Source organism: Falco naumanni, chromosome 1 (genome assembly GCF_017639655.2).
Source record: "Falco naumanni isolate bFalNau1 chromosome 1, bFalNau1.pat, whole genome shotgun sequence".
NCBI classification, from domain to species: domain Eukaryota; kingdom Metazoa; phylum Chordata; class Aves; order Falconiformes; family Falconidae; genus Falco; species Falco naumanni.
In genome coordinates this window covers 79,131,975-79,145,057 of record NC_054054.1, presented here as the reverse complement: position 1 = coordinate 79,145,057, position 13,083 = coordinate 79,131,975, and the positions used below count along the sequence as shown (strand labels likewise).

Below are 13,083 nucleotides of genomic sequence, written 5' to 3'. Positions count from 1 at the left end.
CAGCTAGGAAGGACTCAGAGCAAGTATAAAGCCACCACGGGTTACAGAACGAGGAACTGTCATAAATGCCAGGAAGCAACCTAAATTGCAATGTGCACAACTACCCCTGGCTTGTAAGTCTGGAATTATGTGCAGGGTTTTTTCCCCTCAGAACTCTCCTACAGCATGAGAACCGTATATGAAGCTATACCTCTTCCCAGCTTGTCAAGTTCCACAATCTCTCCTTTGGTCTATCGTACACATTTAGGAAGGTGCTTCGGAATAAGATGAGAAGTCTTGGGGTTTAGTACAGAAAGCATTCAGAAAACCAAACAAATAAGCAAACAAAAGCATAACACTTTATATTTACCACTAATGTCACTATCACGCAGCGGATATGTATCCTAAATAAAATCAGTCACTGAGCAAGGAGTTCTTAACACCCTTGAACCTGGAAAGCAGAAGACAATTCTAATGAGATGGACTAGGCTTCCTGAAACAGATACTTTTGGTATAATTAACTGGCTGGCAGAGGTGAAAAGGGGAAAAGGAAGTCTACAGGAAAAGCACAGACTTTTTCTTAAGGGGGGGCAGGGCGAGGATCAGACCAAAAGCAAATCTGGTTAAATTGCTGAGCACAAAATCAAGCCCACAGCTGGTAAGCAATCTGCAGCGATATGACTAGGTTATCCATGTTCCTGCAAGCATTGCTAGCTTCCCCGGGAAGTTTCAAAGGATAGTAAATAAGACAATTTTAAAGGCACAATTTTCTTGCTACAGACCCACCAACATGTCAGAATTAAATAATTAGCATCATTATTTTCAGTCTTTTTAACAACCCAGCAGCAGCAACACTTGTTTTGGAGAACTGTTTTAAGCACTGTGAGGACAGAACAAGTGGGGGAATAAAAAGAAGGAAAGAGAAAAGAAACATAAGAATTAAATCTACATTATTGAAATACATCACAATACATATAAAAACAGGAACACACCAAGTGACTGTTCTCCTAATACATCTTGTTTTAGGCAGCTGATATTTAGTTTGGAAAATCGCTTCTACATGCTGCAACATACAAGATGTCGTGTAACAAAAATACTGCAAAAAAATTAACATTGCCTGTTCCTGGAGTGCAAGACAAAGCCTGGAACACAGGCACAGGAAATCATGGTTCTACGTACCAGAAAATGGAAAATAATACCAGGATAAACAGTACTGACCAAACTACTGTATTCATGGGACCAAAGCACAGCCAGAAACAGTTCCATACAGGAAAACAAAAACCCTGAAGTGAACTACTCTTTGCAAAGAACAACAAAGTTAAATGTAGCAATACTGGAGGCTCTTCAGCATGTTGGAATAGGCATATACTATCCTTGAAAGTATGTATTTATTTGGAATAATTAAGTCATGACTTAATACGACCCATGCTTTCCACTACAAACACCAACTAATTGCAAAAGTACTTATCAGCCTACAAAAACGTCACAGTTCCCAAAAATGTGGGTGTTTACAGATACACTCTCTTCTCATGAAACTCGGGAAATTATCCAGGTTACTAAGTACACGTGCCAAGTGCTATTTTAGACACTGAAGTAACTATCTGAGGCATCCACACAGGCTGCCAGATGTGCTGCAGGACTTACAAGACACTTGCATTTTCTGGAGCTACACCTTGAGGTCAGACAGGACAGAGTAAATATCACAAACTGGGTCTTCAGGTATATATTAATTGCAAGTTAATTTAAAGTGCCTTCACAAATGGAGACATTGAAGAATATATTTTTTTTTTATCATGTCAAAATAGAAGAGATAAGCTCACAGGAACATTCAGTGCTCCACTTGCTAAAGATTCAGTATTGCAGCTCACAGATGCTTGCTTACTTCTACAGCGTAAGTACACTACAGAGTTCTATAAAGTCAAGCCAAAATGCACATTCCTACAACTGAAAAAGGAGTTAAGAAAACATGAACATTTAAAATTTATGCAAAAACTTTACCCAGTAACATCCATGATCAGATGCAAACAAAGGAGGGAAGCAAGCATTATGTTTTTCTTCTTCACCTACAGAAGCACAGACCAAACCTTTCCTTTTTTAGCTAACTGTTCTGTTCACATATTTATTCTGAATTGAAGTGGTCTAATTATTTTTCTAAGGTTTCCACACTGAATCCTGACAAAGCACTTAAGAAATGTATGCAATACTTAACAAAAAAAAAAAACACAAACAAACAAAAAAAAACAAACAACCCAACAAACAAAACAGTAAAGTTTGGAAAAAATATTCTGTAGGTATAATAAACAAAAACTTTTAGGAATTGCTTAATCCCTGCCTCTTTCCATATATAAAAAAAATAAATTGGTCTTCCACACTCATACTGAAAAAGAAATAGGAATTTTGGATCTTTCTGTGTTCCTACTACCATCAGTGGAAGGCTTGACCATTTATTTCACTGAGCAAAAATATCCTGGCCTTATTACTCTGGAGTCCCAGACTACGGGATCAGGTTGCTGAATACATGAACTAATCCGATTAGTCAGTAAAAGGACTGAATGACTTCTCAGTCATGACTTTTCAGAATTTCAGCATGATCCACTCTCACCAAATGAAAGCACCTTAACATGGGGTAGATGTAAGGCTGTGAGTGAAGTTAAAACCACACTTACACTTCAGTTTATAATGTATAATGACTCATATTCTCACTTACTTCCTGATCCCTCCAATCCATCTAGTCTTTAAATATAATAAAATTATATTCATTTAAAATGGCTTCAAATGTAATTCAAAAGCTGTGTGTAAATCTGGCCAATTAATATTTGTTGAATGGGCAGTTACTTAAAATTAATATAACCGCATTTTCCTAACATTGTCCTTTTCTTTTTTTCCTCTATGCTTTATCATAATAATGACAAAGGGCAAGAAATTGTCTTCCTGCTCCCACAACCTAAAAGTTACTTTTCCCTCTCCCTACATCAGGACAAAAGTACAATTACAAAGATTTTTTTCACCAAAAGTTCATAAAGGCAGGAAAAAATTAAGAAGAGTGACAAAGACAGAGACTGACGTCAAAACAAAAATGGCCCAGCACTATGGGCATTCAACTGGGAAATGAAATACAAATGGTTAAATTCAGGTCCTCTGCTGGACTGGGACCAGAGATGAAATAACTGGGTTAAATCCTGAATGACTCTCCTAACCACTCGCTGTAATTCCAGTTTGGATCAGTCCTGCTTCTGCTATAAGTAACACTGCTTTAGCTTATGTAAATATGAGCTTGGTATGCACTAGCCATGCAAATTATTCACCCTGTTTTTCAAATGTTACACCTGGAATAAACTTGCTCGTAGCAGGACGTCTGCACAAGGTACAATCAGGCAGGAAAGTTCTGCTGTTTGCAGGAACCCACATTTGTACAAAGACTCCCCGCTGAGACTGTATTATTCAAGTGTTGTGGATTTTTATACATTCATATGAAGGAAAAACAAAGAAGAGAAAAAAAAACAATCAGAATTTTCGCTTGGAAGACATTTTGTCATAACCAACTCATAACTAGTATCAGGGAGGAACACTTCGAGCAAGCTAACCCTCAACGTCCTCAGTTTCAAAGATTTATAAGATTATTGAACAAATTACTCTGACTTGCTCAGAGCTGTACAGTCTATTTCATTAGCATACATTTGCAGACATTCTGAGATGGTTTACACATATACAAGGGAATGCAACACATTCAAATATTTTAGATCCCCATTACACGGGATGGTAAACCACATTAGCCTTTTCATTTATGGATATAGACCAGAGCCCTACCACTACCAAATACATTGATAAAAGTCAGAAACCCAAAGAATATAAAACAATTCCCTTCTCCAGGCTGCAAAGCAGTGTTGAGCTCTCTAGCCCCGTTGCTGACAGGAGCTCTGAAAGCAGTCTTCTCCGTATAGATGATGAGAGAATCTCCACATTACCTAGCAGATTGCTCTCTACGTTATCTATCACACCATGTGCTTAGAAAGAATCTGTTGTTTCTAATTTTCAGTGCATGAAAGTAAATCATTTCACACCATTTGCAGTAACCAATAAGCAGAAGCATCTCTTCTACCCCAAGTCTATGTTTTTAAACAGATTTATATGAGAATAAATTACAGTGGTATGACAGCCTTAACCACAGCAGCCTGAAAAACTGCAGTTTCAAATCAATGCAATATCAACTACCTCAAATTGAGATTAAACCAAATAGGTGGGATTGCATAGCAAGCACGTGTTCATATACCTATTTTGAATATTCCATATAATTAGCCACTGTCCCTTATTGGGCTTTGAAACTCTTCTGCCAGTTGTAGCAGTATGCATTGATGACTCAGAGCCAATATGAACACTTCATAGAATTTTGTCCTGCTCTTGTTCATTGTAAAAATCACTTGGAAAAAAATGTCCATTTTAAAACACAAATGGCAAAGTATTCTGTCTTTTTAACAGCAAAATGTACGACATGTTTACCTTCTGTAGTTAAGTAATGAAGATACTATTTCCATGTGCAATAAAGCCCAGTAAATCATTCAGGGACTAGCTGAGGTGGTTGTTAATTCAGTTACAGACCCAGTACTCCAGCCATGCAAAGCAATCACACACCAATTTAAGTTCCTGAATACAGATCTAAATATCCTTCCTCTAAAATCAAATAAAATAGTAGATTAGAGTTAAAACAAAACATTTCTTGTGCTTGATTCCACCATCTTTAGTTGAAGTGCATGTAACATTTCAACCCTCAAAATACCCTATTAATTTCTGAGTCATGTTTGAGAGCAGGTTGTGAGTGATTGTAGCAGCTGGAGATGAAGCACACCTTGCTGCAGAATCATAGGGAACATCTTTTTTTTTTTTCTTTTTTAAAATCTCATAAAATTACTTGCCATAGATAAATGCATTTAGTATCTGCACTTTAAATTAGACTCGGGACAGACATGCTAAATCTGTATTAATTTTCCAAATGGGCATTTTAGGGAGAAAAAGGTAATCTCCCCATAAACTGCTCTATTTGACAATCTTTATTAAAACAATGAAAAAGAAAAAAAAATCAACTGTTATGGAATAATTGTTAAACAAGGGGGTAAAGCAGTGCTGCATTAAAAAGTCAAAAATGTTCTATGCTGGGCCTAGATACAGATGAAGAAAAGTAAATAGCATTTAAAAAAACACCCATACCACTCTGTAACTGCATGCAAATAAATACAATAACAGTATTTTAAGCACAGTTAATGATTTTAGAAGGTCCACTAAGAATTTGTTCAACATGTGGTTATTTAAAACCTGCTTTTACTCTTTACTGTTTATCTGCTTTACAATATGCATTCACTATGTTTGTCTGATGCTTTTATTCATATTTTTTTCATACAGAATTCATTATTGGAAGGTCTTATTCCTTTAAATCAGAGTCCTTTTTCAGTTTTAACAAGGTTACATCTAATATGTACTTGTAGTCAATGCAGATTTTTTTTTAATGAACTTATTAAAAATAATAATGATGCTCCAGAAACCTACATATTTTGTATAAAAATATGCATACTTTTGCCCTACACCTTTTTAGAAGTCTACACGGCAATAAGAATTAATCCCTTCCAAAAGCAGATGCCACTGTATTCATGTTCTCCTATATACAATGATCAGTTTCAAAATAACAGAAAAATCTTGTTCATTTCAGAAATGAAATTTCCAGTTAATTGTCACATGGGAAGCCCATTCACAAACACGTAGAGAGAGAATTTGATACATAAACTTACATTTTGCACCTGTTCAGGTATCTTTTCAGTGTTATTTTCAGTCTGACCTGACATTCCTTGCCTTCAGTTGTAATGACATTGGTTCCAGAATTTAGGCATGAACCTTCAATATAAAAATTAAGGAATTCACACACCAAATTCACAGGGGTGAGAACACCGACTTAAAAGTGATAAATTCGCTTACTAGTAAGAGCTCTGAGATCAGAAAATGGATTGTAGGGTTTAAACAATGTCCTGGTTTTATTTATGTGACATTCAAAATAAACTACTGTTCGCTATACAAGTATGTAAGTACATTTATATATATACGCGAGTATACACACATACACACATTATGTTTATTGTGGGTTATTTCCTCTTTCTAGTTTCCTAAGAATTAGTCCTACCACCACATATTAGAGAATTAGTAATTTAAAATTGTATTTTCCTTAGGCAAATATTTTTTTCACAATTCAATCATGTTTTCACAGAAGATGCCTGATAAATTAATTATGCTGATTATCTTAATTTTCTACATAATGGTAATAGAATTGTCTTTACCTGTTTAATGCATTTTCAAAGGAATAACACGTTCCCAGTTACCATATACTTTCCTAGTAATTATCAACTGTTCAAAAAGATTTATCTGTTAAACATGCTAATTCTCAAAAATATTTCAATCATGAGAAGCCTGATAAAAGAACTAATGAAACTGGCAGTAACAGTATCATTTTATGCTGTGGCCCTTGGTTTAGGGTGTGTGACACACACCGGATAGTACAGTAAGTCTAATGTATACAAGGAGTTAAGTACATCCCCAGCTACATGCAGTCACTCGTCCTATCAAAGTTGGTGTAAATTAACGCTTTCAGTTGCATAAATAGAAAAAAGTTACGACATTTTCAAATATTGAATATAAACAAAAGTGTTATATATTTAAGAGATTGATAATATTGGTTGATTTAAAAGCTTGATTGGTATATTTAAGGCTTGATTGATACACAACTGACAAACTGCTATTTTATTTATTTATTTATTTATAAGAGTAAATATATTGTCATACTATATTCAAAACTGCATGGTAAATTTTTATTTCAGCTATATGGACAAAATTAATGCAATAATCACATAACAAAAACCCAAACAGCCAAGCAGCCGAGTGAAAACTGTTGTATTTGTACCTGCCCACATTCTGGATCACAGCTGTGTGAAAATTCTCTGTGAGCCAGGAGCAAGATGCACAGCAGGGACAGAACTGTCACGTAATAAATACCCCAGGTTTCTTTAAAAGTAACTCTCAGGAGTAGGAAAATGTTTAAAGTTTGCTACAGAGCTTGATTTTGAGGGGAGAAATGTTCTGAGAGCAGCAAAAGCACAAGAGCTCCTATTATAGGCTACGTCCTGTTTTATTGCATCACTTTACTATAGAAGCCCATCTGATCTTGTCCATTTTAAATACAAGGAGGCTCAGAACCTATTTCATATCTGCTCGCTGGGTCTGGAAAATGTTTTATAGTGAAAAGGAAATGAGAAGAAGCAGTAATATAGATGAACTCAAACATAAGTATTTAATAAATACCTCCTTTAAAATCAGCTCTAATAATTTATTGTGAAATATATTCAAGCTTGGTCCACGGTAATTTTAATTCCAATAAACACATCTAAATTTCTCCCATTTTTACCACTACAATATATGGGGGGGTTTGCCTTTTCTTTAATCATTCTGCCAACAGTAGACTGATTGGTATTTCTTTAAGCGTGCAATCTACAGCATTCTATTCCAAAATGGCTGGGAAAACCTTTGCCATGACTCCCAAATTGCAACATGCTAGAAATTCACAGGTTTTCAAAGCTGCTGGTTGAAGATATAATGAAAGGATCTAAGGTTTATGCATGAATCAGCATCCCCTTGTCATAATGTCATGGTGCAGTGATCCCTGCAGAGCTGTAAGACTTTATTTAAAATAGAAAAGCTCAACACTGACTCTTGAGCCAGCAGGATTAAACGTCCAAGATTGTGCATATATTACCTCTGTGCTAAAACTACTACACGAAAAACTTGTTACAGTTAGGAAAGTTTTATAGTACTCCATAGGAAATGTCTCTTTAGGTGACTCAAACAGCCTTTCAGTGCAAAAATGTGTGTGTACATAACACAACTGTCCCTGTTTGGGTTGGGGAATTTAAGAGGAAAGGATTTCATCTTCACCAGTTTCTTCTTTTTGTGTTTTGACAGAATTAACCATTTTTTAAAGATCTGATGTCACTGATGGTCAGCACTCCTCCAATCAGACTAGGCCAAATTACACTGCGCTGATGGACAAGAAAGTCCAATGGTTTGGATACCTTCCAGTTCCACCCTATGAATTACTCGCAGTACCCGTATCTTTGCTCCAGCTGCTAAAAGCCAAAGAGGTTCTGTTAGTGTGAACTGCTTTCTTAGCATTTGCCTTTACCACCTAGACTGTAATCCTCCAAATCACCCAGAAGTCTCAAAAAGGGCTAAGCTTAGCCTATTTCTCTTGAATGGCGTCACAGTAATCATCATAACAGTGAACATTTCTCTTCGTTGTGACATCAGTTTGAAGAAAGACTGCACCATCTCTCAGTCAAAACCACTAAGCCTCCTAGTGACACTCGCAAGGTGTCAAACTGCAATTAGACTCCAACGGCTACTCCCAATGACCTGTCAACACAGCCCTGCACAAGACTCGCAACAGTCCAACAACCTAAAGCGACTATTTCTTACGGATGTGAGCTAAGGCTACCTACTCAGAGTGTCCATTCCACCTCTGCTACGCATATCTTCTGGTCACCTTTAAATGACTGAGTACTCTTACCGTTTCAAACTTCCCTCAAGGCTACATGACCACCATCTCTTTTCTGGATATTAGGAACCCAATTTAAAAGTAGTACCAGCAATAAAACTCACTCGTCTCAAAACTGCCTGCTTCATTAACAGACTCTGAGCAAGTGCTGACACTAAGTTTGAAGATTCCTTTAAACAGGTTTACAGTGGGATTTTTGCTTGGTTGGCTTTAAAGCCGAGGGAATCGCAGGCCCCAGTTCCCCTTTGGGTCACAAGCGGCAGAAGGGAGACAGGCACAGCCATAGCAGGGCGGCGGAGCGCCGGGGGAATGCGGGGGTACGGCTGCGCACCGCCTCTGCCACACTATTGACCAGTTTCTGCAGCCTGAGGCTGAGCTGGGTTGGGGTTTATAAATCAAAAGCTAAAGTATTTTGATTGTCAATTGCAGAAAATGTATTTGTTATTCTTAGGGCAGAACATCATTACTGCTATTACGGTACAAGACTACCACTACACTTAAGTGAAGAAAAATCGCCTTGCTGGATTGAAATACCTGGGTAAATACTGAAGCATTTTCAGTTCTGTATTATCCTATATTTCTGTGACCTTCTTTTACACCTGCACTGTTTTAACTGTTGATAGTGATGGGTTTGAACACAGGTTCTTTGTGCCCTAATCTGGAAAAAAAACCCAAACCAAACCAAAAAACACAACCTGCAGGTTTTTCAATATTTCAAAAGAGAAGCAGAGACAAAACCCAGAAGGATCCTCCTTACCCATTTGTGCATGTACTGCTCTGTGATCAACTGCTAAATTCTGCTTCTTATATGGCAGCTATTAGCCTTCAGAACTCATTGCTCTTCAACCAAACCTTTCTTGGAAGACAATCGGAGACACTATACATATTTTGAGCACATGCTCCACCAGTCAGTTAAATCCAATTGACAAGATAACGGGACTAAACCAGCAGCAGTGACTGAGGTGGCGAAAAGCCAAGTAATTTGGTGCTCTTCAAACTACTTGAAAATTGAAGCCTTAGACAACGTTCAGACAAAGGGAAGCCCAAAATGTGGATAGCATCTCCCTTCCGCTGGAAGTCTCGAAGTCCCTCACTGCAGTCTACAGCCTACACATGTCATCTCAGTATTGTAAGAGTTTTCCAAGATGGCTAAGCTCAAAAACAAGGCTATGCATGAACACAAACTGATAAACAACCTGATGCAGTTCGAGAAAGGTATCTATCCTTTACTTTTGCAAAGACCAAGTGGCTATACCTGGCTCCAGTAATAATAGGAAAAAAAAAATAACTGGCATTTTACATAAATTATTTTCAGGATTTCATTGACTTCACAGAACTGAGAAAAACAGAAAGACCCACCACATCTTTGTGGAATGCCATCTAGACTGCTACACAGCCCCTTACTTTACCAACAGTCCCAGCAACATATACTGCAAATGCTAACCACATGCAGTTCTGGTTGCTGCAAACCCTCATTGCCTAAGAGAGCAAGAACTCCTCCAAGCAGCTCGCAAAGATTAGCAAAGCATACTGTGGCCGATTACGTGCTCTGACCTTTCTTGACTTCAGCTACGTATGCTATACCTTCCTAGCCTCATACATGCCACTTAAAGCTCCTTGGGTCGAGCTCTTGCCCCACCTATCCCAGCACCTTTGCCGAGATGCCCCTCTTCAGCACCATCACACCTACCACGGCGGAGCTAAATCGGGGAAGGAAAAGATAAAAAAATAATAAAAAAAGAAAAAATATCGCCTACTGGGAGTAAATTGCTCTCCCTGGCAGCCAGTTTCCAGACTCAGCGTCCCTCACATCTGGTCCCTTGGCGGGCTGGGGCACTGCCTGGGGGGAGCCGGCACCGGGCAGCCGGTGAGCCGCAGGCCAGCGGGAGCGGGCAGCCCGGGACAGGGGCGGACAGGGGCGGACAGGGGCGGACAGGGGCGGACAGGGGCGGACAGGGGCGGACAGGGGCGGACAGGGGCGGACAGGGGCGGACAGGGGCGGACAGGACAGCCCCGCCGCCTTGGCACGCCGGCCGCACGCTCGCAGCCCTCACTGCCGAGACGGGCCCGCAGCCCCGCACCGCACCGCGCCAGGCCCCGCCGGGCGGCTGCGGGGGGCAGGCCCCGAGCGGCCCGCAGAAGCGCACGTCCCTGCGGGACCCCGCGCCCAGGGCTGCTGCCTTCGCGCTCGGACACCGCACCGGCCCCACCGCCTCCCGAGCAGCGCATGTGCCCCGCGGCACGCGTGCGGCCGGGCCCGGCCTCGGCGGCCCCAGGGCAAAGCGGGCGGGACGGAGCGGGGGGCGAGCGGGCCGGCCGCGGGGCCGCCCCCCAACCCGCGGTGCGCGGAGCTCCCGGGGCGGCGAGGCGGAGCCCGCGGCACCGCGCGGCGTGACACGGCAGACGGCCCCGCAGCCGCCCGCCCCGCGCCCCCTCGACTCGGCGGCGGGAGGGGGCCGCGGCCCTGCCCGCGCCGGCTAACGGGAAGGCTCCGCAGCCGCGGCGGAGCCCGGGGGCGCTGCGAGCGGCCGCGCAGCCTTACGTAAGGCGCGGGGAGCCGCCGGGCGGGGGCGGCAGGAACCATTTCACACCCCGCGCAGGCGGCGGAGGCGCGCGCAGAGCCCCGCGCCCCGCTCCCGGCGTTCCCGCACCTGCCCGCGGGCGGCGCCCCCGCCCGCACCACACCCGCCCCCGCGCGCACCCCCGCCCCCGCCGCGCGCAGCCGCCCCGCCCCCCGCCGCCACGGCAGGCTGGCGGGCAGCGCGCGCCGTGCGCAGCGCCCGTTACTCACAGGCGTTGGTGACGGCGAAGCTGTTGGCCACCTCCAGGTTGTCGATGTGGGGGGTCAGCCTGAACTCGGAGGTGGAAAACTGCACCATCCCCACCCGGAACGCGCTGTACTCCTGATCGGCGCCCCTCGGGAACAGCCCCCCTGCAGGGACACACACACACACACACGCACTCGCATCAGGCGGGCGGGGGCACCGGCAGGGCAGCACCGCGGCCGCGTCCCCGCCCGCCGCCGGGCCCGGCGGTGCCGGTACGCCCCGCCGGCTCGGGCAGCCTGCCGGAGCGGCGCCGGCTGCGGGTCCGTCCCGTGCCCGGCCGCCGCGGCGGAGCCCCGGGGGCGCGGTTCGGGGAGGGCGAGGGGCCGGGGGAGGCACCGCCGGGCGCCGGGCGGGTACCGCGGTGGGGCCCGGCGTGCGGCGACACGGCAGGAATGCCTGAGTGACACCGGCGGGGGTGAGGGAGCGGGAGGTCCGTCGGGACGAGAGCGCGGTCCCCCGGCATGCCGGCACCTACCGATCTGGATGCTGTTAGAATTGACCCCCCAGATCAGTCCCCACAACACAGGAGCCAGGAAGACAGAAATATGCATAATCTTTTGCATTTCCAGGAAAAGTAGAGCATCCACAAAGCCACGGAAACAGCCCTTTCTTCTTCCTCGTCCTCCTCCGCGGAGCGCGCTCGTCAGCGAATTAGATCCCGTGCGGGGGGCGAGCGGCGGCCGGGCGCGCCGGCCACGGCAGGGACGGGCGGGCGGTAGCCCCGCGGTAGCCCCGCGGCAGGCGCAGGAGAAGCCGTTGCCCACGGGTGCCCGCTGCCGCCGGTCCGCGTCCCGGCCCCGGAAATAAGCGGCTGGGGAAAGGGGGGGGAGGGCTGGGGGGGTGGCCGCGTGCCGTTGGCGGCGGCGCCGCTGTGCTCCCGCTGCCTGAGCGCGCCCGCCGCCCGGCCCTGCCCTCACACGCGCTCGCCCGCGCTCCCTCGCACCCAACGGGCGGGCGGCGCACCCGGCGAGGCGGCGGCGCGCCTGCGCGAGCGGCGAGCCCGGCGGGAGCGCGCCCCTCCCGCCCCCTCGGCCGCCGCGCCCCGCCCCTCCGCGCGCGGCCCCGCCGCCAACCTTCAGCACCGCGGACAGAGGCGCCGCGGCGGGGGCGGGAGCGGGGGCGGGGGTCCGGGCCGGTGCCCGCGGCGGCGCCCCCCGCCCCCCCAGGCCGGGTCCCCGTTGTCCGGACCCCGCGGCCCCGGGCGGGGGGTGTGTTCCCACCGCCTGCCCCCCCCGAGGGAGCGTACCCAAAGCCCGGCACCTCGGCCCGACCGCCCCGGCGGGGGGCGCTGCCCGCGGGCAGCCCCGGCTCCGCGCTGCCTTCCCCGGGCAGGTTCGGAGACAGGAATCAATCACATGGCGATTCCCCTCTCCGACAGCCGGGGTCTTAGCTCAGCTGGAAAACTGAAATGCAAAATCCAAACCCCACCAAAGCCCAGAACCCTTCGATTTGTTGAGAGCTTTTTTCTTTATTTTTTTCGCTAGTCATTACCCAGCTGATATTCGGATGTAGCCACCTTCCAGGTACATCTGAAAAGCTTATTTTTTACTGCTCTACCCAAACCAGAAAAGTTAATATACGTGAAGGTTTAAAGCTGTTCAGATAATTCATTTTCATGTACAACAGAGATTTTTTTTCCAAGATGGGTTCCAGCTATATTAGCTAGACGTATTATTACTGCAAGCTAAATTT

At 45.2% G+C, this 13,083-nt stretch overlaps 1 protein-coding gene across 6 annotated transcripts in view; it reads right to left on the bottom strand.

The window, feature by feature from the left end:
- GRIA2 (glutamate ionotropic receptor AMPA type subunit 2) overlaps positions 1-12,348 on the bottom strand; it is a 98,438-nt gene extending 86,090 nt beyond the window's left edge. For all 6 annotated transcript variants that reach the window (XR_005828905.1, XM_040600966.1, XM_040600923.1 and 3 more), the window contains exons 1-2: positions 11,867-12,348; positions 11,355-11,495 (exon numbers count right to left, since the gene is read on the bottom strand). Coding sequence is in view for 5 of the 6 variants with exons in the window: in XM_040600966.1 (XP_040456900.1) it covers positions 11,355-11,495; positions 11,867-11,954 (229 nt within the window). In the remaining variant the exon portion in view is untranslated. The remainder of the gene's footprint in view (positions 1-11,354; positions 11,496-11,866) is intronic.
- Positions 12,349-13,083: the final 735 nt, after the last annotated feature.